Here is a 27210-nt window from a genome sequence, read left to right as displayed (position 1 = left end):
CCATTGCTTCCTCTGAGGCTAGAAGGCTGTGACTTGAGAAAAGGTGACTAATGTATTTCCATGACCAAACATAGATTCGAACCCTGATCTCGCAAAGTCTTTATCTAACACGCAAACCACCCTACTTTAATGGATCCTTAGTATTGTACACATCTTTCTATTTCACACCATTTTACACATTTTTGAAATTTGCTTTGCATTCTACAAAAAAGATACTGATCCATGTCTGGTTGGTTGCATTTAAAATTGTGCTTCTTAATCCAGAAATCATGAACTGCTGATTGGTATTAAGGAAAGGGCACCTTGCATACATTTTGTCAAGTTTGTCATTTCTATACTCAATCTATGGCTTCACTCATTTTAAAAATTAATATACAGATTCTGGCAATGCCTTTGAGTCTAATTAAGCCGTAAGTTGTATCACTTTCTGTATTTCATAGAGATAAGATTGTGATTCTTTAATGTTATAGTGTCCAGTAACAATATGCAATTCTAGTTGATGTACTGCACTAACAAGGAATTGAAAAGGACGGTCCAGTAGTCTTGTGCATTTTTATAGAATCATTATCCGTTTCTGTTTGTTTCATTCCTATGGCCCCATTTTCGTTTTCGAGCACCTCTTCCAGAACAGGCCCCCTTCTCCTCTGATGGCCCAACTGGACTCAGAGATAAAGCAATGCTGGGCCATGCCACATGGCCCGAAAGTAGTGGAGAGTTGAACTGTTTTGTGCCATCCAAATGAAAGAAAGATATGAAATAAATGGATGAAATGGTAACCAGGCCCATGACTACTGTCCAGCACCTTAACAAGAAAATTCCACACCAAGCATGCTTCTCGCCTTTGGAAGTTATCCAGTACTAATGAGTACCCTTCAAAAGCATAGATACAAATTACCCTTGCTCTGAAAGTATTGTATTACTATAGGGTGGATCAAAAGTTTAAAAAAGGGTTTCAATATTTAGTAACTCATTTTTTGTTTTTAATTGATAATAGTGTAATAATAATAATAATAATAATAATAATAATAATTTATTTGTATTCCACCCTATATCCCCAAGGGGACTCATATACTGTGTGTGTGTGTGAGTGAATATATATATATATATATACACACACACACACACACACATACTTACATGAAATAAAACGATTTTTACAATTTCAAAAAGTTATTAAAACATCAGATGCCCTTGTGATTTTTGGCCCACTGTGTAGTTTAGTAACTAATATGCTTTGAATAAAATTGGAATTGCTTTGAGATCATCATATTCTAAGTGAATCACATTTCAAAATCTACATTTTGCATTTCTTCCACCCACACTATCAAAAATGGATATTGATTCTGCAGGGTAATAAATGAACAAATACAGAAATCCTTAGACGAGACACAGCATCAGTTATCTCTTAAAGAAGATGACTTTCATTCAACTCAAGAAGAAATTGCAGTGCTAGAAGACAAAGTCGGTGAGCATTGTTTCATATTTTGGGGACATTTGATCTTCACTTTTGGTAGGTATTCCCAGGAAAATTGTAGCTGTTTATGGTCATCAAATAACCAGAAAATAGTTTACAAAATCTTTTGTGGAAAGTAAGGGGGTGATAGTCTAGCACAGTGGTTCTCAACCTGGGTTTCCCAGATGTTTTTGGCCTTCAACTTCCAGAAATTCTAACAGCTGGTAAACTGGCTGGGATTTCTGGGAGTTGTAGGCCAAAAACATCTGGGGACCCCAGGTTGAGAACCACTGGTAGCATTTTGAAAATTCAGAACAACCCAGAAGTAAAATTATTTGGCAATAAGAAGTTATTTGACCCAGAGCAGTGAATTACAAAATGAACAGACACACCATATAGTTTCTCCGACAGAGCTCAATATGTGTGAAGCAAGTGAGCCAACCTGTGATAAACACTTTGTTGTTTTCAGATACGCTCAGTAAAAAGATCTCAATGCAAGAAGAGACTATCCGTGTACTTAGAAGTACTATTAATATATTGGATAAAGAGAAGGACAACCTACAGGAAAGTATAGATGAAAAGACAGAAAAAAATGCTTATCTAGATGACAATTTGGCAAACAAGGTATGTATACAAAGAATGAGATAAATTACCTGAAGCATTTGATAATAAAACTATTTTGTACTGTATTATAGGCAAGGATTTAAAAAATGGTAGAATATAAAACAAAAAAAAATGTCCAATTTTACAGCAGACTTACAAAAAGAAATGTACCTGTCATTGGTTCTGAACTCACTGTTTAAATTTATCCATACTTGATCTAAATCACTACCTCTTAAACTGTGAGTTCTGGCCCAAATGGGTCCCCGTAGCTCAATGTTGGGATCCCAAAAAATTTGGCAACAACAAAAGGTTTCTGAACATCACTAAGTGGCTGTTTTAGATATTTACAAGAGTCTATTGAGCAGTGTTTACAGTGGACTCAGCAGAAGAAGGTTCAGCTATACTTCCTTCATAAAAAGGAAAATTATCCTGTTTAGCAAGCCTTGCAAATGCTGGTTCAGTTCGATAAATGTTTGATTTTTATACCTATATATTCAATGGAATTTAAACATCTCGGGCCAGAAGGGGTTGTGAATGGAAAACTTTTACAAAGCCCTGATCTCATTACAGATATGTAAGAAACTATGATAACAAATGGTGGTGGTTGTGATTATCATGATAGTGCCATGACCATGTCAGCTTTTGCTTCTCCCTTTTTCCTTTCTTCTTTCTTGCCATGAGAGTGCTGGCAAATGTTGGAAGAAGGAAAATAGTTCCATGTCTGATCTACAGGTTTTTCTGTTATTTTCTGAGAGTGGTAATTCTTTTTCCTACCATAATAATTGCTTCAAGCAAGCAAGGCAAAGGGGAAAATCAAGTATATTGCAATAGCTTTAAATAAGAGAAGGAGCATTGTTTTCTCTGTGCTGGTTGTCTCATCTCTTTGTTCATATTATATTATGTAATACGATTTTTGTTCCTGGGTTATAAATGTCATTTTCTAATTGATTCTATCATAAAACATGGAAAAAAAGTTATTAAACTGCAGAGAGTTTGTTTTGTTTTATCAAGTACAGAATGCATATAACACATGGTAAGACTATCATCAACCATTGGGAAACTTTCCACTATTTTTAACATCTTGAACTATCGAGATATTGCTAAAAATAAGTGGCTGGTAGGGTTTTGTAGCATGGCTATATACTTGTTACAGAGTTGTTTAGTTGATTGTTTGAAATTGGATCTAGTAGTGCTGTCACTTGGTTCATTGATGCTTTTATAGAGTTTTAATTACAGCAGGAAAAATCAGCAACATAAATAATTTTGTATTTTTATAGGAGAAAACTATCCTTAATTTGCGGCAAACACTCAGTCAGTTGGAAACAACCTTAGAGTAAGTAACTGAGCAAACGTTGTTACTTTTTGACTGCTTTTAATCCTGTCTTGCGGTGGCTAAGGTAGTTTTGAAAAAAAACTTTTTGTTATTGCCTTTTGTAGTTAATCAGAAATTAAACATTTCTTTTAAGTCATTGATTTATCAAACTCACAAAATACTCATAAACATACCTGAAAGAAAATTGTAAAATAATAGAGAAGCTAAAGAAAGGTATAACCATCATACTTTCTGGCAGCATTGTCATGTTAGAAGAATACCATATTCCACTACACAACAGTTGCATTTTATGCCTTTTTTCCGGAAACAAGGGCTTGTGTGCAACCATTATGTGAAGAAAAAGGTGTCTTAGGTTCATTAGTTTCCGTTTTGTCTTACCTGTGAGAGACAGTAAAAATGTTTTTTTAAAAAAAAACAAACCAGAGCTGGCTAGGGTTCCTCTCTTCGCAGAGGCAAGAAAGGGAGAACCCCAGCTAGTTCTGGTTTGATTTGTTTGTTTTTTAATAACTTGTCTTACATCCAAGAAGAGCCACAGCCCCAGCTGGCTCCAATGCAAAATTAAGTGAGAAAAGGCAGGAAACCAATTTTGGACTCCCAAGGAGAGGTGCAACGATTATACGTTAGCGACTATTACGTTGTGCGTTGGTTTCAGAAAATGTAATTTTAAGCACTATCAAGAAAAAAACACACCTAGGTTGCAGTTCTACACAATTACTATGAACATTCAGTACATAATTCTGTAATGTCAATCTCCTCTTCCACTTTTCTGAAAATACATTTTAGAAATGGACTACCTTATCCATTAATTCCATTATACAAATTGAACAGTTGCTGAATTTTTACATTGTGCAGCACATTATTCATGGGGGAAATGGCCATGTTAGGGCATGTCTCATAAAAATGTGAATTCTGAAGTATTTCCATTAATCTTAAAAAAAAATAATTAAAGGCTCGTTTTTCAGATAGGCATTGAATTTAGAATCCATATGTTAAATTGTCCATCAGTATTGAGTTCAGAGTTATGCCAGTTTCCTATATGAATATTTTTTTCCTGATTCTTAAATGCTTTCACATCTTTCTTCTTCGTACTACACTTCTGGCAACAAGTGTTTTGCCCCACTTAGCAATTCATTGACAAACCAGCTACAAGTCAACTAGTATCTTTAATGAAAGAGTGGCTCCAATGGGATGGATGCTATATGGGGATGGTTAGATGAAACTTTTAGCAAAAAAAAAAAAGACTAGAAATCAGGAAAGGGTGAGTTACAGTATGCTTTAGGAATGGCTTGGACTGGCTTTTACTCTGAAATGAGCCAAAAGATCTCCAAGGAAGAGAGTGTTCTTGTGCCTAATCAAGAAACATGAAACATCCTGTTCACAGGACAGATATAATTATAATTTAAAGCCCATTGATAAATATTACCGATACAGCAAGCACTTTTCAGTTTAAAGCCAAATGTGCTGATACAGAGGGATCTTCATTATTAGATTATGGTTATTCTATAAACATATATACCATAATGTAAAAGATAAATTCTGTTTAAGGTTTTCCCAATCCCCCATTTGCTAGTCAATTAAAGGATGTCTTAAGTGGTAAGGACCGTGAACTTGCCAGTCTCCGCCGCCAGATTGATGGTCTCCACTCTGAGGTTAGCGAAATCGGCACAGTTAAAGAGATGGCCCTGAAGGAAAACAGAAGATTGCAGGATGATCTAGCCACAATGGCCAGGGAAAACCAGGTACAAGAATAATTCCTAATGGTACATGCCTTCGAGAGTACATATTTTAAACAATGTTTGCATAAACTGAAATGTCCATAATACAGTATTTATAATTTGAGATACTGAGTTACTACTTCTTGTCACTTTCTTGTAATGTCCAAACTGTGTTTTAAGAGATGAGGAAGTCTCCAGCTTCTGTTGATGATGATGATGATGATTATTATTACTAGCCATCCCCTGCCACGTGTTGCTGTGGCCCGCATGGGGGTTCTGTGTGGGAGGTTTGGCCCAATTGTATTGTTGGTGGGGTTCAGAATGCTCTATGATTGTAGGTGAACTATAAATCCCAGTAACTACAACTCCCAAATGTCAAGATTTTATTTTCCCCAAACTCCACCAGTGTACACATTTGGGCATGTTGAGTATTCGTGTAGAGTTTGTTCCAGATCCATCATTGTTTGAGTCCACAGTGATCTCTGGATATAGGTGAACTACAACTCCAAAACCAAAGGACACTGCCCACCAAACCCTTCCAGTATTTTCTGTTGGTCATGGGAGAACAGTGTGTCAAGTTTGGTTCAATTCCATCATTGGTGGGGTTCAGAATGCTCTTTGATTGTAGGTGAACTATAAATCCCAGCAACCACAACTCCCAAATGACAAAATCATTTTTTTGAGTGAAGGACGCATATTGGATTGTTAGGTGTCTTTTGTCCAAATTTAGTGTCAATTTGCCCAGTGGTTTTTGAGTTTTGTTAATCCCACAAACGAACCTTACATTTTTATTTATATAGACTAGCCGCCCCCTGCCACGCGTTGCTGTGGTGATCTGGAAAATAAAGTAATGAGAAAGTGTTGGTTTTAATATAAGTAATTTCTTTCTGCTTGTGGGTAAACAGTATTTCTTGTTGTTTCTTTGTCAGTGTTTATGTGGAAATCGTCTGGTTTGCCTATTCTGGAATATGCGACATATCATAGTCCTTCTTTAGGGGTCCCTTTCAAATCTATGATGCTATATCTGTGTGTGTGTGTGTGTATGTGAATCATATCCCTCTATCTATATCTATGGATGGATGGCTCTTTGTCAGGAGGGCTCTGATTAAATTTTCTTGCCCTGGTGAAGAGAGTTGGATGGGATGGCCTTAAATATTTTCTGTTGGTCATGGGGGTTCTGTGTGGGAAATTTGCCCCAATTCCGTCATTTATGGGATTCAGAATGCTCTTTGATTGTAGGTGAACTATAAATCCCAGTAACTACAAATCCCAAATGTCAAGGTCTATTTCCCCCAAACTCCATCTGTGTTCATATTTGGGCATATGGAATATTCATGCCAAGTTTGGTCCAGATCCATCATTGTTTGAGTCCACAGTGCTCTCTGGATGTAGGTGAACTACAACTCCCAAACTCAAGGTCAAGGTCACCAAACCCTTCTAGTGTTTTCTGTTGGTCATGGGAGTCCTGTATGCCACATTTGGTTCAATAATTGGTGGAGTTCAGAATGCTCTTTGATTGTAGGTGAACTATAAATCCCAACAACTACAACTCCCAAATGATAAAATCAATTTTTTGAGTAAAGGACATATATTGGGTTGTTAGGTGTATGCTGCCCAAATTTGATGTCAATTGGCCCAGTGGTTTTTGAGTTCTGTTAATCCCACAAACGAACATTACAATTTTATTCATATAGATTTCAGCTGCATAGCTAGTGTTATCCTGAATTACAAATTCCTCCTTATTCTGATGTGAAGAACACAGTGTTTTTCTACTACTTGTTTCTAGTTGGTAAAGCCTGATTCAGGCAAATGATTGATTACTGCATATAGTACATTTTTGCCAATATTGAATGTTTTCAGGAAAATGAAAGCTCTGGCTTGCAAACATGTAAACGCAATTTGCAATTGACCCTTTTTATTCCTTGTTAGCTAGTAAGACTGACATTGTTTTGCTACTAAAAATGCTCAGCTATGAAAATTTGTAAAATGTTACATTCTCTGGGTGACTGCCTGAGCAATCCATACTCATGTTATTATTGGTTGATTTGCACTTACTGTGGTGCACTAATAACATCATCAATTATTTTGCTCTGAAATTGGTGATTTTTACCTGTGGTAACCAGTTCATGATGGAAATGGGGACACGAATGAATGAATGCTTGCTCTGATTATTTTTTTATGAAAAGCTATTCAATCAAGTGAGCAAGCATCCACCTGAAGTTTGAAATGGTAAAACCCAATTGTAGGTTTGTTGCAAGAAATATCTCATTTGTTTGTATGTCATCTAAACAGGCAGTCTCAACTGAATTGGAAATGGCTTTACGTGAAAAAGAAGAAATGAAAATTAGAGTCCATAATTACATAACTGAAGTCTCCAGGTTTGAAAGCTTGATAAGCACAAAGGTGAGAAATGTGTGATCAAAGTCAGTGTGGACATTTTGTGAATAAAATGTACTATAGGTTATATTTAATGGTAAAATCTTTTTGTGATCTCCATTGAACTAACACGGCTTCCACAGCAAAGCCAATTTCTGCAACTTGTATAAATGTAGTAAGTCTAGCTAATACAGGTTTGCTTATTTTGCTAATTTCTTTTATTCTACGGAGGGAAATTATGTAATTCATAGAAGTATGAGTTGGAATCCAGATGAGCTTGTCTCTCACTTTTAAAATGTCATAAATTTGCCCATATATATTTTTTATATTATGAAGGGTGAAAATTGGCTTTACGAAAGTTTAATTAATTGACGTCGGGAGTAATCTAGTCATCACAACAAAGGTGAATAGTGTAGAAACCAGAAGGGGCTCAATTTAAAAGTTTTTTTGAAGGAAGCATTGTGGCCTGGTATTTAAAAGCAACATTCTAGGGCTTGCTAGGCACACAACTTGCAATATGTACTAAACTATTTGATTCCTTCCTATTTCCCTCTAGCCTAGTGGTTCTCAACCTATGGGTCCCCAGATGTTTTGGCCTTCAACTCTCAGCTGGTAAACTGGCTGGGATTTCTGGGAGTCGAAGGCCAAAACACCTGGGGACCCACAGGTTGAGAACCACTGCTCTAGTCATTTGACTGCAGGATGCAGTGTGCAAGTTTATGAATTCAAGTCCATGCAAAGGGCAGGATTATGCCCATCCTCAAAATACTAAATTCTGAAGGAAATAGCCAATTATATTCAAATATGCACTGTGATTGTACATGCAAAGCTTCTTGTGCAACCCAGAGCCCTTCTACACAGCCATATAACCGAGAATATTAAGGCAGATGATCCACAATATCTGCTTTGAACTGGGTTATCTGTGTCCACACTGCCATATAACCCAGTTCAAAGCAGATAATGTGGGATTTTATACACCTGTGTGTAAGGGGTCCAAGAGATCATAAATTTATTCAATTTGCTTGTGAAATATAGTTAAAATAACTGAACATGACATCATAATCATCTTCTGACTTGGGATATTATTTCACAGGTACATATCTTTATTGCACACTGATTGTTTGTCTTAAACTCCAGGAGGGATGCTTAAAGTGTTCTCTCCTAAAAGCTGTGCCATTTTTGTAGGCCACCAGTTTGCCCATCCCTTCATCTAGCGTTTTCTTGAAGAGATGTGCCTGGAAACATGATGTAACACTCCCCAGCCCCAGAAAATTGTGACTGGAAGTTGTTTCCACTTACCATTATGGACTGATTCGGGGCTAGTGTGGCCTACCACAAGTCTGCAGGGGTGATAGTTATGATCTAGAGAGTGATATGAAAATACCCACTTTCAACTGTTCACACTCCAGCTCCCCCACACTGCTTTTAGTATTTCAGTAGATGAAAAAGCAGCATGAGGCTTGCTCCCAAGTACATGTGTATTATTTTTTGGTTTTCTATTTTAACAGCTATCATACTAAACCTCCAGTTTGCTTTTTAAACTTGAAACTTATAGCTCATTGAGAGTGTGAATTGTATGCATGTAAACATGTGGGTCACAAACAAAGGCCTTCATTTTACCCTGCCTAATCCCTTTAACATTAGCACAGCAGGCTGAACATGAACAGTAACATCCTTGTGTGCAGCAATCAGAATTTTTATCAACTTAAAAAAAGCAATGTCTAAAAAAACCCCCTCAAATCCTAATTCAAGGACTCTAGTAGTATATTTTTGAAGAGGGAAAGAGAAGAATAATGTGTGTAATGTGGACATCGGCACAAATTCATTTTTTCCTCTACATGATATAGTGAAGCAATATGCTGATTGAACTCAGAAACATAAAAAGGGTCAAATGATTGGTGTTAAAAGCCATTTGTTACAATGATCCATTGTTCAAAGGGTGGATATTTCTGTTGGACTAGGAAAGAGAGAACAAGGACTTGTTGGAGCAGTTCCAGATGCTCCATAGCCAAGCTGAGGACTGGGAAGTGAAAGCGCATCAAGCTGAGGGGCAAAACAGTTCTGTACGGCTGGAACTCCTTTCTGTTGATACTGAGCGGAGACACCTAAGAGAGAGAGTGGATCTACTGGAAAAAGAAATTCAGGAGGTAATTATCAGTACTAGCTGAATTATTGCTTCTGGTCCTCTTTACTAGTGTGTGTTCTAAATCAAAACAACTTGGCATAAATTTGGGAATCTATATAAGGAGCAGGTGGTGGTAATTAATCAGTGTGAGATGCCTAAGGGGAAACTAGCTTCAATTCTATTTCTGTTCTGGCTTAATATCTGTTAGGTCTTGCAAAAAGTTGTAAGTGCATTTCGGAAGAGAAAAATCACTACAAGCTGTAGGGGTTTCTTTCTCGATTGTTTATAAACAACAAACAAGGGAATTTTAATTCCATTAGTGTACTAACTGGATTCTCTCTGTGTTGCAATGTCTGGGATTGGATTATCTCTGGTGTTATCACTCAGGAAAAGAAAATCTTACATGATAGAAAGGCAAAGGGAAATACTGACTTCCTGTCTCTTCCCTCAGTTTTTTTCCTCTTCACATTGCTTGGGGCAGCTGTCTTTTCTCTTCCTTTTCATTCATTACTTACCTAAGTAGATTAAGGTTTTGGAAAGTGTGGCCCAAGGGCTACATACAGCAGATCCAGGATCTAGTCTTGTGCATTTGTATAGGATCACTATCCTTTCTGTTTAATTCGTATGGCCCTATTTTCGTTTTCCAAAAACAGCGCCTTTTCCAACTGGGCTTTTTTGTCCCACATCTGAAAAAAAAAAACAAATATTTTTTATCTCATTGGTTGCAATGGGCGGGTGATCCTATACAAATGCTCCCCTTCCCCACAGTTTTAGGGCTGTTGCTGTTTCCCCCTTCAATTGGGAAACCTACCTTGCACCACTGCTACCGAGGTCTCTTCATCGGAAATCCTTGGCGCAGAGCTAGTGGCTTGCTGGTTGCCAGGGCTTGCCCTCCACCACTAGGCAACTGTGCAGGCCCAAAAGGCCCATGTACTTTAGGCCTGGGCGTGCCAGGGCCTGCAGCCGAGCACTGAGTAAGGAGAGCTCCTTACCAGTGTCTGGGGCTTGCCCTCCACTGCTTGACAACCATGCAGGCCAAGAAAGGCCCTGGCAAGCCTGCAGCTGAGTGCCAACTAAGGAGCACTCCTTACTCGACGGTCGGCTGCAGGCCCGCGCACGTAAGCCCAAAGTACACGGGCCTGCACGGTTGCCAAGCGGTGAAGGACAAGCCCTGGACAACTGGCAAGCCGCCAGTCCTGCACCAGTAATCTCTGATGGAGAGACCCCAGCACATTTCCTCTTCCCTCTATAACTATGTTGCTGAAAAGTAGGCTTGGGGCCGGTACCCACTCGCATATGCCTTTCGTATCAAGTTTTTTTCATTCCAAGAGAGGCCTACCCATTCTGTGCAATCCAAATGGACGTAACAAAATGAAAACACAAATTAAACGAGTGATACAGATACTGGGCCCATGACTAACAGGATCCCCAAGATCCATTTTTTAAAAATGTTTTGGCTCTAAATGTTCTTTAGGTAATTGGAGGGGTGGGGGAATAATGCCATGTTTGGAAGCTTTTTTTCTAAAAAGAAATGAACTAGAAGTTGATTCCTGTTTCACTTCCTGTAATAAAAAGGCCTTCTGGTGCCTAAAATGATGACAGCAAAATGTTGCAAATTTCCCCCTTCTCTCAGAGGGTGATTTGGCCCACTGCAGCAGGGTACAGCTGTGGGGTAGGGCCCTCTAAAGTGCAACCCATTCACCACAGAGAGTTGGCTATCTCTTCCCCGCTTTTTTCCTACTCTTTCCCTTCATTTACTTTCCACGTCTCTCAACATGGGAAAGGCTTAAATTGAGGTTAAATTCTCAAATACTATTTCCATCAGGACTCAAAAGCAAAGTATTTACTATTTCCTCTGGGAGCTGTTCAATTCCAACTCTGCCAGCATGGGTTCTGAAATACCTACTGCTGTGATGCACATTTCACATTCTGAAGCAGAGCTTTGGCTCTCTCCCAAGGGGATGTTGTCTTGTTGTTTTTGTGTTTACCCATCTGGCGGCTCTGTCAGACATGAGAACAACATGCAGGAAGGAACTGTAGATTGTTAAATTCTTCTGCTCATAGTAGGTTTGGAACATGGGAGAGACGGTTGAGTACAGTTGCTGTCCTGATACCCAATGTGACTTGAACTCCTTTTTTCCTCCAGTTAGCATCAACTTTCATAGGTTTCACACTCATGCTTTCAATTATTCACGAGTTTAAACCCACTGCCTCCTGAAGTTGGGGCTTGCATATGAAGATTCACATGGCAGCTCCATTTTCAGGAGGCTGTTTGAGAGGAATGCATGCCATTAATCTGTCTTCCGCCTAGTGTCCCTCTTTCTTTCAGAGGTGAAACAGACTCAAGGCACACCGATAAAAAGAGGTACTGGCCCTGTGCCGCTTCTCTGTTCCCTCCTGTATCTCCCTTTTCTGGGCAAAACAGAGACTCGTGAAACGGGCAAGAGGAGAGGCTGACTCTGCCACTTCACTTATCCTGAAAACCCGACTTCTCTTCCTCTTCCTGTGTACCACAAATCTCTATTTCACTCGGGCAAAGGAAGAGGAGTACTCAGTAGACAGGAAGAGGAGGAGGAACCAGATCCACTAAGTAAGTGATGGCAGAGCCGAATTTCAGACAAATGAGGCCTGTGCTACTTAAGTTATGAGGCCCATTACTTGGGCCCTGAAGCAGATAAGCCCAGTAGGCCTACACTGCCTGCTTTGTGGCACACTCCTATACACTATCAACTTTATCATTATGTCTGGAATCCCTCCAAAACAGAACGCCTTCAGATTTAGAGTTGCTCCACATAAGCAAAATCCATTGTTAATTTTTTTATCGGGGAGTGTTCTTAAACACACCTAAGCACAATGGTAAATCTGACACTGAGTGACGGTATGTTTGTTGCATGTCTCTGTTCTGCCCGGTTTCTTACTTCCTTTTCCAAATGGAACAAAGATTCATTGCACACAGGCAAGAGGAAGAACTGGCCCCAAACTGCTTCACTGGTTGAGTGGTGCTCAACCTCTGAGTCCCCAGGTGTTTTGGCCTACAACTCCCAGAAATCCCAGCCAGTTTACCAGCTGTTAGGATTTTTAGGAGTTAAAGGCCAAAACATCTGGGAAACCACAGATTGAGAACCACTGACTTACACTGTGGATCTGACTCTTCTTCCTGTGTTCTGCAAATCCCTATTCCATCTAGGCAAAGGAAGACATACCAAGGGAACAAGAACATAAGAAATGGAGGAGAACTAGATCTGCAGAGTAACTTGAACTGTATTCCCTCCACACAGTGGATATAGTCTCACTTTTGTGGGAAAGCTGTGCTCCAAGCTCTATGAAGGTAAAGGGACTAATGCAGATCTAGTTCTTCTCTTTGACAAACCATTTTGGGCTCAGCTAAGAACAGCACTGGGGGAGGAGCTAGAATCTAAACATTTCACTGGTATTCTATCACATGACTTTTGGCTTCCCTGAGTGCTGAAGGCCAGCAATCCAATGCTAGATGTCTCCTTCTGTATGGACTTCCATAGTAAGTATCCCCTGCTCCAGTCACTTAAATGCATATAATAATACAAAAGAGTTATTTTCTCTTAACCTTAGCATATTGTCGCCCACCAAGCTTATGAGTCACAGATCTCTTCAATGGCAAAAAATATGGCCAAACTGGAAGAAAGCCTCAGGCATGAAAAAGAAGAAAAGGCTTCAATGAGTGTTGATGTTACTTCCGTTAGAGATTTATGTGTTAAACTGGAGTCTGGCAAAGACCTTCTTTCACGTCAGCTAGCATCTAAATCCGTGGATCTTGAGAGGGTAAGAGAAGAAGAATTTGCACCTTCATTCATCATAACAAATTGTCCTGACAAAGTTGGCAAATTTTTAACATCAGAATATAAAGTCTGTGATGGGAATTTTCTTTGGGCTTTACTCTATGTATTTATTTAAAACATTTATATTCCACCCTTCTCACCCCGAAGGGGACTCAGGGCAGAGCACAGGATATATATGGCAAGCATTCCATGCCGGAACATAAAATAACTATAAATATACACAAACACTAAAAACAGTTACATCTACTTTAAATCAGTTGTTTAAACCCATCTCAAAACACTGCTGAGTGGGTTTACTATTATTGCCTCATTGCACTGCCCCAAAGGTTTTTACCATCTTTCTGAAGGATAGGAGGGAGGGGGCTGATACAATCTCTGCAAGAAGGGAGTTCCATAGCCAGTGGGAAATCCCTGAGAAGGCCCTCTCTCTCCCTGCCAAACATACCTGTGATGGTGGCAAGACTGAGAGCAGGGCCTTCCCATAAGATCTTATTCTTCACAGTGGTTCGTAAATGGAGTTGCATTCAGGTAGGAAAACTGGGCTGGGGCTGTTTAGGGCTATGTAGGCCAAAGCCAGCACTTTGAATTGTTCCTGGTAGCAAACGGGCAGCCAGTGGAGCTGATGTAAAATGCTCCCTGTAACCATCTTGAGTAGAAGGATAGTGAAAGTGTAGGCTGTGTGTGATCCCTAACACCATTTCTGTGCCCCTAGGGAATGAAATTTGGAAATGAAATTGTGTCCTTATGTCTAAGTGGGGAAGGGGAGAGACCCTCCTAGAGATGGGAAAGCTTGGAGGGGAAATAGAAAAATTGGGGGAAAACAAAGTTTTTCCTCGATTTTTCTGCCCCCCCCCCTATTTTCCATTCTTTTCTGTGTTCCTCCAATTTTTCCATTTTTTCCCCCAGACCTTCCCATCTCTAGCCCCTCCATGTTCCTAGTGGGGTAATGAAGCCCATAAACTCTGACAGTTGCCCACCTGTACTCAAGCAGAACATTTTCCAGTACTATATAAGGAGTGGCATAGCAGGTTAAACTGCTAAGCTGCAGAATTTGCTGACCAAAAGGTTGGCGGTTCAAATAAGCAGGACTGGGTGAGCTCCTGTAGTTAGCCCCAGCTTCTGCCAACCTAGCAGTTCGAAAATATGCAAATATGAGTAGACCAATAGGTACTGCTTTGGTGGGAAGGTAACGGAGCTCCATGCAGTCCTGCTGGCCACGTGACCTTGGAGACTTAGAAATGGAGAGGAGCACCACCTCCCAAAGTCGGACTCTGTCTTTGACTTAATGTCAACGGGAAACCTTTACCTTTTATCCATATGCAACACTTGCTCAACAGCATGGCAGCTGGCAGACAGTACCAGGATGCCAGTCAACCTCCAAAGTAGCCACTGGTTTTCTCCAGAAATGCATTGGAAAAGCTATAATCTGCTTGACTTTTAACGCATTATGTATCGCATATTTCCTGTAACTCTTCTTGTATCAACCATGCAATAAACTAAGGAAAACAAAGGAAGGAGTATTCTCTTCAGGAAAAAAAATAGATATCACATGACTCCTGAGTAACTTCCAAGACAACTCATTCTTTGTGGATATTCCCTCTACATCTTCAAAAAATGAATATCCCCATTGTGCCATTGTACTTTTTCATAATTATGGAATTCAAGCTAAGAATGGTTTGCCTAGATGTAAATGCCTACCCAGGCCAATCTATAACTTCCAAAAACATTCAAACATTATGACGGAATCACACTTCAGAAAAATAAACAAGTGTATGCATCATACCTGTTAAACATTGATATGCGTTGAAAGAATATTTATGGCAGTTTATATACCGTATTTGAAATATTAATTGGAAAAAATCTGTTTATGCTTTAGATTTTGACCGAATTAGAAGATGCGAAGGCAGAGGCAGAACTCTTAAAAAAGCAGCTGTCCAGTGAGCGACTTACAATTCAAAACCTTGAAACACTCTTGGCAACCAGCAGAGACAAGGATTTTCAAAATCATTTGATAACTCATGAAAAGGATTCAGAAATACAGCTACTCAAAGACAAGTTAACCCTCTCAGAGAGTAAACTGTATGTTGTATACACTATAAAATTTAAATTCTTGTTTAGTGAATTTAATAATTTTTGAAAAACTTGTCATGTGGAAAAAAAATCCTCCTGGTGAAAATCCATCAGTCTGAATTGAATAACATTAGGATTTATTATTGGAAATAATAAATGCCAATGATTTTGTCTTTTACATGGGATTGTTGCTTTGAAGCTAACATTCAAAGGTGAAATATGAAAGGAACTGAATTAACGCCATTAGGAAATTTATTAAGGCCTAACTTTGGCTTAATTTTTTTCCAAGTATGCCTCCACCAGCTAGAATGACTTGTTAGTCACTTTTTGCTGCAGTTTGAAGAAATTGTTTTGATTTTATAGAACTATTGTTATTTGTGTGTGTGTGTGTGTTTACATCTATACTTGTTTCTTTGTTCTTATCAGGCAACTTTTAAAGTTCTGTAAGGGACCATATTAAATATGTAATTCCTAAGATTTTTCTTTGTTTGCCATTATTTTTAGAACAAGTCTTAATAGAGAGGTTTCTATACTTCGAAACAAACTTGCACAGCTGCAGACTGATTATGACATTATAAAAAGACAACTAACAACAGAACGATTTGAACGGTAAGTAAAATAACTAAAATAACATTTGTGAATGCAATGGCAGTAAACACTACAATTTTTCAATAAGCAGGAAGTACGGGTGGATTTTGAAACCTTAAAAGTGTTGAGCAGATGCAGCAAGTTGTATATGACTTGGAAGAGAAGAAGAAGATGTTTGTTTATATTCAGCTTTTTCTCTCCACAAGGAGACTGGAGATTGAAATTTTAAATGGCCCTATTTCTAGTTTCCACTAACTGTGCCTAGTGAAGATACAGTGAAATAGGGCATCTGAAACTTCTCTTTAAATATAGGAAGATTCATACATACATGGGCAATCTTCACACAACCTTCATCCAAATAACTTAAGGTCAAAAATTATTGCTTTGAATCGGTATGAATTTGATAAAACAGGATGAGCGTCATGTGACCTGAATGTCTAAGCCAGTAGTTCTCAACCTGGGGTCCCCAAATGTTTTTGGCCTCCAACTCCCAGAAATCCTAACAGCTGGTCAACTGGCTGGGATTTCTGTGAGTTGTAGGCCAAAAACATCTGAGGACCCCAGGTTGAGAACCACTGGTTTAAACCAAAGCTAGGGAACCTATACCACCCCCTCGAATTTATTTCCCCAACATTCTCATGAACCTGGGAAGTCAGATTTGGCCATGGTCATCCATGCTCTTGTTACATCCTGAATATACTACTGCAGCTCTACGTGGGGTTGCCTTTGAAGGTTGGATAAGCAAGGCTCTATTTTATTTTTGGAATGTAATTGATAAGAATTGGGTCCTTTTTTGAAATGCTTAGTAAATGTACAGGTTGAACTGAAGTTGTTGTAGAAAATTGTGACTGTGGCAGAGAAAATATTTGCTTTTACAATTCCATGTTTTTTATTCATCTCATTTTTTCTGTACAGCAATTATGTACAAGAACAGTGCTTTTTGTTCTTGTTTTGCAAGATAGACAGAGACATTGAATGTGTAGGAAGGCATAGTGGTCAACCTATTTATGGTGTGGAAAGATGTGTGCAGATACCCGCAAATTCCAATTCTTTCTTTTTTGTAGTGAACGTGCTATTCAAGAGATGCGTCGACATGGCCTCTCTACAACTTCTTTGCGTGCCTCATCCCCACTTAGCTCAACATTGAGATCTCCTTCACGTTCTCCAGAGAGATCTGTTATGGCAACATCAGAAGGAATGAGCAAGTATGTAATTACATAGATTAGATGTTTACTTTTTTTTACTTTTTTGAATGGTCGTATCACATTTACATTCAGAGTGGAATGACATTCAGTATTTTTCCAGGAATCTTCATTGTAGATTAGTACTATAATAAAAGATTTGCTCTGAGTTAACTCTGTTCTTAAGAAAGATCAGGTTTCAACAGTATGCCTTTTGATGCACTCCAGCCATCTTTGGATACAAGGAGCTGCAGTGGCATTCCTGTAATTTAGAATAGCTAAAATTATAGCTGTGGAAATTATAAAAAAAACCCCAGCTAGATATAATAGAACAGGGGTCCTCAAACTAAGGCCCGGGGGCCGGATACGGCCCTCCAAGGTCATTTACTTGGCCCTCGTTCAGTGTCAACCTAAGTCTGAAACGACTTGAAAGCACACAACAACAACAATCCTATCTCATCAGCCAAAAAAAGCAGGTCCACACTTCCCATTGAAATACTAATAAGTTTATATTTGTTAAAATTGTTCTTCATTGTATTGTTTTAAAGTGGTTTTTTTTTTTTTGCACTACAAATAAAATATGTGCAGTGTGCATAGGAATTCATTCATGTTTTTTGCGAATTATAATCCGGCCCTCCAACAGTTTGAGGGACTGTGACCTGGCCCTCTGTTTAAAATGTTTGTGGACCCCTGTCCTATTGTTTCACCCCCATTCTTAACTAGAGTCATTTGCAAGTCGGTATTTGTAACTCAAGGACTGCCTGTGTTTAGAATACACTGCTATTTTATCTTTAAAATAAAGACTTAGTCTTACCTTCAAAAATAAGTCAGTGTTCTCTAAATTGCTTTCTGTTGGCTCTTATTAAAGAATATTTAACAGGTTCTTAAGATGTACACTAAATTATCATGTACATATTATAATATGACTATATATCTGTTGCTCTTTAAAGTGATCTGGCAACATTATTCTTTTTTTTAAAGACCAGAAATAAGGATTGAGAAAATTGCACATCTGAGCTCCAGTTTCTAAAGGCATAAAGCAAGGCAGGTTAGAATAGTAAAGTTAATAGGTAAGTGAAGCAAGGTTGAATTTTATTCAAGAAGAGTTGTAATCTTTTCATTGATGTTGTAATATACTGAAATAGTATGTTCTGGGGCATCTTCCTTGGTAGACACAACTTCATACCATTTTGATTCTCTTACCAATAAGTAACCTTTTCTGAATCTTGAAGAGTATATTCAGTGTAGAGTAACTTTTTCTCACAGGTTTCTTTTCATTATTGTGTTGTCAAAGGCTTTCACGGCTGGAATCACTGGGTTGCCGTGAGTTTTCCAGGCTGAATGACCATGTTTCAGAAGAATTCTCTCCTGACGTTTCACCCACATCTATGGCAGGCAGCCTCAAAGGCTGTGAGGTCTGTTGGAAACTACGCAAGTGAGGTTTATATATCTGTGAGATGTCTAGGGTGGGAGAAAGAACTCTTGTCTGCTTGAGGCAGAGAATTGGCCACCTTGATTAGCATTAAATGGCTTTGCAACTTCAAAGACTGTCAGTTTCCTGCTTGGGGCATGATAATAATAATAATAATAATAATAATAATAATAATAATAATAATGCTTCATATACCACCCTATCTTCCTGACGGGACTCAGGGTGGTTTACAGACAAGAAGAACAAAGTGGCAAACATTCATTGCCAAAACGAATAAACATCAAACAACATTAAATCAACTGGAGCTGCCAAGGCCTGGTAGAGGGTAATGGCGAGACCCTCCTGGGCCTGTTGCTGCTGTGCCAGCCTTGAGGGCGATGGCAAGGCCCTCCTGGGCCTGTTGGTGCTGTGCCAGCCTTGAGGAAGGCAATGGCGAAGTGAGGAATCCTTTGTTGGGAGGTATTAGCTGTCCCTGATTGTTTCATATCAGGAATTCTCCTGTTGTTTGAGTATTCCTCGTTATTTACTGTCCTGATTTTAGAGTTTTTTTTAATACTGATAGCCAGATTTTGTTCATTTTTATTGTTTTTTCCTTTCTGTTGAAATTGTCCACATGCTTATGGATTTCATTGGCTTCTTGGTGTAGCCTGACCTGGTGGTTGTGAGAGTGGTCCAGCATTTCTGTGTTCTCAAATAATATGATGTGTCCAGGTTGGTTCATCAGGTGCTCTGCTATGGCTGACCTCTCTGGTGCAATTAGTCTGCAGTGCCTTTCATGTTCCTTGATTCATGTGTGGACACAGTGTTTGGTGGTCCCAATGTAGACTTGTCCACAGCTGCATGGCATAAGGTAGACTCCTGCAGAGGTGAGAGGATCCCTCTTGTCCTTTGCGGAATGTAGCAAACAACAGGGGAATTCCTGACATGAAACAATCAGGGCCAGCTAACACCTCCTAACAAATTATTCCACCGGGCAGGTATCAGCCAGTCTTTGAAGCTGAAACGCCATTCAGTGGTAATCAAAGTGGCCAATTGCAACATTCACACTTCCCACAAGCAGATAAGAGTTCTTTCTCCCATCCTGGACATTCCAAAGATATATAAACCCCACTTGCATATTTTCCAACAGACCTCACAACCACTGAGGCTGTCTGCCATAGATGTGGGTGAAATGTCAGGAGAGAGTGCTTCTAGAACATGGCCATATAGCCTGGAAAACTCATAACAACCCAGTTTCATGATTGTGTCTTCATGTTTGTTTTTTAAAAGATAGAAATTAAAATATTAGATAATATCCAGGGATTAAAGTTCAGGCATCTCCATGTGGAACTTTCCACATGTTCCATGTGGAACATGTGGAAAGGAGATGCCCCAGTATATGTCAGGAGAGACATCCAATTTAAGATGTCTCTCCAGTATACTAACGCTTTGTATTTTTCTGCTATACTACATGTACTTGATGATATGAAATAAATAACAATTGTATATTTACTAGATGAAGAACCTTCCGTCCGACCTATTTACTTTTAAAGAAGAGGTCTGCAATTTCCATTAGAGGCACCTAGAAGAACAGACAGTGGCATGCAACAGAGGAGGCGGGTCCAAATCCTCAATTTCCTCTATGTAAAATACTTCTCTTAAAATTATTGGAAACATGTTTTAATAAATAAAAAGTAGATAAACTGGAACATTGGTCTCTATTTAAAGTGTCTGAAATTGCAAGTAGTAAAACAGAAAAACTCAAACTGAGCAGTGATCATGGTTCAGAAGGTACAGATAAAAACTGTTGTTGTTTATTTTTTAAATAAAGCAAATAAGAGGGGACTCAACGGGGGGAAAACCCACAGAAATTGCCAAAAGTCACTTTGGTCCACCATGTTGAGACATGTTGGGCTGTAACAAGAAACAATGCTGATTTGTATTGTTTCAGAAGCAGCTGAAACTCAGAAATGTGTTTTGAAGAACAGGTCTAAAGTAAATAGTAAATACGAGAGTAGCACAAGAGAATTGTTAGTTTCCCTACGTGTCTGTGCTGTGAATGCGCACTAATGGTACTCTCTCTGCACATGCGCAGCCTCATTCCGGAATCTTCAGTTAAAATTTAAAAGAAAAGCAGTTGGCCCCGCGCACACTCCCCAAGATAGCATAAATAGCCCGCGGCTGGCCAACCGCCTCCAGATCTCTTCATCCGCGCTACAAGCAGCAAGCCCGGATCTTCCTACCGTTCAGAACGGTTTATTTTGATTTTATTTAGATTTTATTGCTACGATGTCCCTTACAAAAGGCTTTAAACGTTGCTCTGCCTGCCAGAGTAATTACCCAGATAATGATGCACATTCGCTGTGCATCGCCTGCTTGGGTGAAGGACATTTGTCTCAGACGTGCACCATATGCCAGTCCTTCACCCCACAAACCAGGAAAAACAGAGAAATTCGTTTGAAGGCTGCCCTTTATGAAAGGGCGCTTCTTCCTGTTATGATGAAATCTACTGAGCCAAAAGATAAGGACTTACCTGGTTTGACGTCCCAAGCGAAGTCAACAAAGAAAGTTAAGAAAATAAAAAATGTTGAAGGCAAATCGGCCACGGCGAGGCTCCCAAAGCAAACGGCAAGAATCGTGGCCGCAGCCCCTCAGCTGGTCCCCTCAGCCGGGATGGAAAGGGGGACTCCTCCATGTGGCTTTCCCAATGCTGAGGAGCCAACAGCAGCCTCCGCTCGCCCCGCGCGAGCACAGGAGGATATCGAAAGTGAAAGAGAGCCGAGATCGGCTATAGCATGACCTGCGCGTGCGCGAGAGGAGACCAGCGTGACGCCGCCGATGCCGACGCTCTCGGCGCCGGCTCCTCCCACGGCCCAAGGGACTGCCTCTGAGGAGGAGCCAAGGCAAGCGGCTTATGAAGGGCTCCTTTTATCAGCTGGCGCGAGCGCTGGGGCCATGGATCGGCACCGCGCGGATTCAGCGCTGCCTTCCACATCGGGAATGCAAGGCGATGGGGCCCCGAGTCGGCGCCGGGCTCGTGCTCCCTCCCGCAGGAGCAAGGGCAAGAGAAGGCGCCGGGATCTTTCTAGCTCTAGTGATTCCTCCTCTTCCTCTTCATCGGCCAGCTCTTGCTCTGACTCATCGTGCTCTGCTAGGTTGCGCAGGCAGGCACGCGTAAAGAGAGCAAAGAAAGCTTCCTCTACAAGACCATCCCGTCGGTGCAATAGAGAGCCTCCCCTCCCTCACCCAGGATTTTATGAGCTCACACCTCAGGGAAGGTTCATCTACTGTGGTCCACCACCACCTATATCCCCTAATCGAGATAATGTATGTCCTCCTAGGTGTCGTACTGAGGACTATAGGCTTGATAGACATTTGACTGGACAAGAGACAGTCCCTGTGTGCATGCGGAATGAGCGCCGGGGATATTATTATTCCCAAAGGGGTACACCATCTGTCTGTGAGGATCACCTTCAACCAGAAAATATAGACTCAGATGCCTCTGTGGAGTTAATGGAGACTCCAAATGTGGAGAATGATAAGGAGGCTAATGTGGACCGTATGGATGACTTTAATAAATTTGTGCAAATGATAGGGAGAATGATAACTGCACTGGACATTCCTGCTCCTAAACCTGTTTCTGCAGTAGAAGACCATATGTTTACGCCTGAGGAGCAGGACACTGCTTCCTCTACTCTACTCCCAACACTGCCATATTTGCTAAAGTTGACAAAGGTCCCCGACATTTCCCCGTCAATTGCCCCAGCTATTCCTAAGCGGGTGGATCTTTTTTACAAAGTAGACCTCTCAGCAGCGAATTGGATTGCCCGCCCAACTGCTCCTAATACGGTAGTGGCGGAGGCAGCTAGGTCTAGAAGGCCTAAGAAATATTCTGTGTCACCGCCAGACAAGGAAGGCAAAAAGATTGATTCCCTTGGGAAAAAAGTGCATGTAGCTGCGGGATTATTCGCTAGGATGGCTCACTATGCCACCTTTATGAGCGGATACCAGAGTTTTCTCTGGAACAAAGTGCTACCTTACTTTAATCGCCTGCCTGTTGAATACCGCCGTCTTCCTAAGGCTTATCACGATGAGGCCCTTATTCTTTCCAAATTTCAAAAAACTTTCGCCAAACATATGGCTGAGTCTTCAGGGAAGCTACTCGCCACGGCCACAGCCATACGTCGTCATGCGTGGCTTCGAGCTTCTACTTTATCGGAAGAGAGTCGGTTGTTGGCGGAAGACCTTCCGATGAATGAGGAAGGTCTTTTTGATCCAACAACGGACGAAAAAATTAAGCATTCACGCGAAGTCATGCAGGCGGCAAAATATCCTTATCCATACTCATATTCTTGGCAGCCTGGCGGCCAGCAGAAGCCTCGTTGGCAACAGTCTGCCCCCCTCTATCGTAAGTCCAGTTACAGTGGGTATAATGCGATACAAAACAACAGGGCTGCCTCGTCAAAGTTCCAATATAACCGTAGGCAGGGTTATGGCGCTAAGCCAAGGTACCAACCATACAACCAAAACAAGGTTAAGCCTGCGGGGAATTCCAGGCGTCGTCTTTGACGATTCGTCTGTTTCTGTTTCTCAGCAACTCGGCTCTAGTCAGCCTGAGTTTTCCAAACCAGTTAATTGTGTTTTGTTTAAGGATAGACTTAGACCATTTGTGCGGTCTTGGGCCGCAATATCAACTGATCGGTGGGTCCTCCAAATTGTTGAGAATGGTTATTCACTGGAATTTACGTCTCGTCCCCCGTTGGGACAGCTTAAAGTTACTCCCGAATCCCCAGCGTTGCTGGAAGAAATTGAGAAATTATTGAGTAAGGGTGCGATTTCGCGCATCCATCCTTCTATGTTCAACAGATGTTTCTTTTCTCGTTATTTCTTAGTTACCAAAAAAGGTGGAGGATTGCGTCCTATTTTGGATTTAAGAGGGGTGAACATGTATATTGATTCAAAAAAGTTTCGTATGGTTTCTCTATGATCCTTCCTCTTCTGAATAAAGATGACTGGTTTGCATCTATTGATTTGAGGGACGCATATTTTCATATTTCTATAGCTGAACACCACAGAAAATATCTCGCCTTTATGGTTGGAGACAGGGCCTTCAATTTTAACGTTTTGCCATTTGGCCTTACTACAGCACCTAGAGTCTTCACAAAGTACATGGCGGCGGTCGCTGCTCACCTAAGGACCAGGGGCATTACGGTGTACCCGTACATAGACGATTGGCTGTTAGTAGCGAACTCTTGTGACCGCCTGCGTGTGCATGTTGATTTAACGCTATCCCTTCTCCAGTCCATAGGTCTCGTGGTGAACAGGGAGAAGTCCCATCTAATACCTGCCCGCAGAATTCGGTTTATTGGAGCTGTTTTGGACTCAACTCAACAGAAGGCGTTTCTACCAGAGGACCGTTTCACATCTCTCAAGTCCCTGGTCACGCAAATTCTATGTTCAAGGGAAGTGTCGGCGAAGACTGTTCAAGTGCTACTAGGGCATATGGCCTCTACAACAGCGGTCACGCCATATGCCCGGTTGCGCTTCAGACCCGTCCAGAACTGGCTTCTGTCAGTGTTCCGTCCTGGCTTAGACAACCCCCATATGCGGTTTCGCATGCCAGAAGACGTGCGGAATTCCCTCTTGTGGTGGGCGGAGCCGGCCAATGTAACTGTTGGTCCGCCCTTTCAAGTTCCCGAACCATCGAGTATAGTCACGACAGATTCCTCTCTGAGAGGATGGGGAGCGCATTACGAGGGTTTAACTGCTCAAGGTCTGTGGACTCCAGAAGAGGCCACGTCTCATATAAACGTGTTAGAACTACTCGCAGTAGAAAAGGCACTAAAATCTTTCGAGGTAGATTTGCTAGGCCAGATAGTGCAGGTGGTGACGGACAATACTACGACAATGTTCTATATAAACAAACAGGGTGGAACACGGTCCCAGACTGTCGAGCCTAGCAATGCGCATCTGGGAGTGGTGCATAGCGAGAGACATCCATCTGATGGCCGTTCACCTCCCAGGAGTAGAGAATGTGTTGGCGGACGAGCTAAGCAGGACTCCCATGTCGAGCCACGAGTGGTCTCTCAATCAAAGGGCACTCAATACGATCTTCGGGATCTGGGGAGTGCCGAGAATAGATTTGTTCGCGTCGAAGGAGAACGCGAAATGTCGCCTTTACTGTGCGCGCAGGAGGGCAGATCTAGCGCAGGGATGTTTGGGGGATGCATTCCTTCTCAAGTGGTCAGGGGATCTCCTTTACGCGTTTCCTCCGTTCCCCCTATTGGTGAAGGTCCTGTCAAAGTTAAAGAGAGACAAGGGAAACTGCATTCTAGTTTCACCATGGTGACCACGTCAACCGTGGTTCTCGGTTCTTCTAGGGATGTCCAAAGGGAGATACAGGCGTCTGCCGAACAGGACAGACCTTTTGACAACACAGAACGGACAAGTGTGTTACCCAGACGCCCACGTGTTGAGACTTACGGCCTGGAGGATCACTCCAGACCATTAGTTCCTGCTTTAGATTTGTCTAGTCCAGTAAGAGCTATCTTAGATGCAGCACAAAAACCATCTACTAAACGTTCTTATGTGTACAAGTGGGCGCGTTACTCCAAGTTTATGTTAGGTAGAGACTGTGACCCTGTTAGAGCGCCAGTTTCTGCAGTTTTAGACTTTTTAGTTTCTTTATCTGACTCTGGTTTGTCTATCTCATCCTTGAAATGTTACCTTGCGGCCATCTCATGGTATAGAAGAAAAGAGGGAATGCCCTCCCTTTTCGCTGACTACTTAGTTAAACTTTTCCTTAAGGGTTTCGGGAATGTTAAACCAGCAGTGGCCCCTGTTATCCCCTCGTGGAGTTTGGAGGTAGTGCTTTCATCTTTTCAAGGTGCGCCGTACGAGCCTATGGCCACGTGCGATATTTCCCACCTTTCCTGGAAAACTTCTTTTTTGGTGGCGATAACATCGGCTCGGCGCGTTAGTGAGCTATGCGCACTTAGATCAGATGAACCATACCTCCGGTTCCACAAAGATAAGGTAGTGCTCCGCACAGACATTGCCTTTCTTCCCAAGGTAACTTCTCATTTTCACATGTCACAGGAGATTATTCTGCCATCCTTTTTCCAAAACCCAGTCTCCCCTCTGGAGAGTAGTCTCCATTTGCTTGATGTCCGCAGGGCGTTGGCGTTCTACCTTAGTAGAACGAAAGGCATAAGAAAGACGCCTAGGTTATTTGTTAAGTACAGGAAGGACACTTGTAGTTCTCCGGTGTCATCGCAGCGCCTGTCGTCGTGGATAGTCTCCGCGATCAAGTTGGCTTACCAGAAGTCTGGACGTGAGATTCCTTCCGCCGTGAAGGGACATTCAACGAGGGCAGTGTCTACTACAGCGGCGTTTTGGAAGGGTGTGCCTTTGGACGTCATTTGTCGGGCTGCCACCTGGTCGACGCCTCTGACATTTGTGTCCCATTATAAGCTTGATTTGATGGCAAAGAAGGACGCGGCGTTTGGTCGAGCAGTGCTTTTTTCTGCGGTGGCATGACTCCCGCCATCCAAGGTGGGTAGCTTGCTAGTCTTTTACCATTAGTGCGCATTCACAGCACAGACACGTAGGGAAAATGAGAGGTTGCTTACCTGTAACCGTAGTTTCCCTAGTGTTGTGCTGTGAATTCGCACGGCCCCGCCCATCCTCCCCGCAATTTGTCATGCCTCCTCCTTCTGGCTGCTTTGGCGGCGGAAGAGATCTGGAGGCGGTTGGCCAGCCGCGGGTTATTTATGCTATCTTGGGGAGTGTGCGCGGGGCCAACCGCTTTTCTTTTAAATTTTAACTGAAGATTCCGGAATGAGGCTGCGCATGCGCAGAGAGAGTACCATTAGTGCGCATTCACAGCACAACACTAGGGAAACTACGGTTACAGGTAAGCAACCTCTCATTTACACTTCCTAACTTATTTAAGCAACATCCGGAATGTGAACAGTGGAGAATGATACATATCATCTTTAGTCACGTGTTTATGGTTCAAAACAATATTCATGTACAAGATCTAATTAGAAAGTTAGTAGGGAGTTTGAAAACATGAACTGATGTATTCCTCCACCCTTATTAATGGAAAGCAATTCTCTAAAACAATGAATTTGCATAATCACATGAGTTTATTGGATGAGCAATATTTAAATGTATTAGAAATTGAATCTCAAAAACTGAATAGTGCAGTTAGTTTGGGAATAGGGCAGTACAGCCTAACATGGGCAACAAAGTTAAAACTAAATGAAGTAATCACAAGGAAGAAATTGTAACAGGAAAGTCAGGAGTTAGGAAGGAAACTACATGGGGAAAATTTCGTTCCAAATCCAAGCATTTACAGAGAAATAACATACCATCTAATTCAGAAGAGGAAAATAATTCAGGAATGTCTGAGGGGGAAAAACTTTAAGCAGAATCTATATAAATAAAAATGTAATGTTTGTTTGTGGGATGAACGTAACTCAAAAATCATTGGACAAATTGACACCAAATTTGGACACAATGCATCTACTAACCCA

The 27210-nt window shown here is 41.2% G+C and overlaps 1 protein-coding gene across 2 annotated transcripts in view; it reads left to right on the top strand.

Moving 5' to 3' along the window:
* CEP135 (centrosomal protein 135) overlaps nucleotides 1-20379 on the top strand; it is a 41919-nt gene extending 21540 nt beyond the window's left edge. The window contains exons 16-27 of one of the 2 annotated variants that reach the window (XM_060778543.2): nucleotides 1350-1465; nucleotides 1923-2077; nucleotides 3334-3389; nucleotides 4960-5128; nucleotides 7397-7507; nucleotides 9442-9627; nucleotides 13194-13403; nucleotides 15297-15499; nucleotides 15995-16099; nucleotides 17143-17283; nucleotides 18241-18329; nucleotides 20187-20379. In XM_060778543.2, coding sequence (XP_060634526.2) covers nucleotides 1350-1465; nucleotides 1923-2077; nucleotides 3334-3389; nucleotides 4960-5128; nucleotides 7397-7507; nucleotides 9442-9627; nucleotides 13194-13403; nucleotides 15297-15499; nucleotides 15995-16099; nucleotides 17143-17283; nucleotides 18241-18289 — 1501 coding nt within the window. In that variant the 3' untranslated portion in view covers nucleotides 18290-18329; nucleotides 20187-20379. The remainder of the gene's footprint in view (nucleotides 1-1349; nucleotides 1466-1922; nucleotides 2078-3333; nucleotides 3390-4959; nucleotides 5129-7396; nucleotides 7508-9441; nucleotides 9628-13193; nucleotides 13404-15296; nucleotides 15500-15994; nucleotides 16100-17142; nucleotides 17284-18240; nucleotides 18330-20186) is intronic. The other variant, XM_067468758.1, reaches the window with a different exon arrangement.
* The last annotated feature ends 6831 nt before the right edge of the window (nucleotides 20380-27210 follow it).

Source organism: Anolis sagrei, chromosome 5 (assembly GCF_037176765.1).
Source record: "Anolis sagrei isolate rAnoSag1 chromosome 5, rAnoSag1.mat, whole genome shotgun sequence".
In the NCBI taxonomy this organism is placed as follows: Eukaryota; Metazoa; Chordata; class Lepidosauria; order Squamata; family Dactyloidae; genus Anolis; species Anolis sagrei.
Note: the sequence above shows the minus strand (reverse complement) of the source record. Positions and strands in the feature narration are given on the sequence as shown.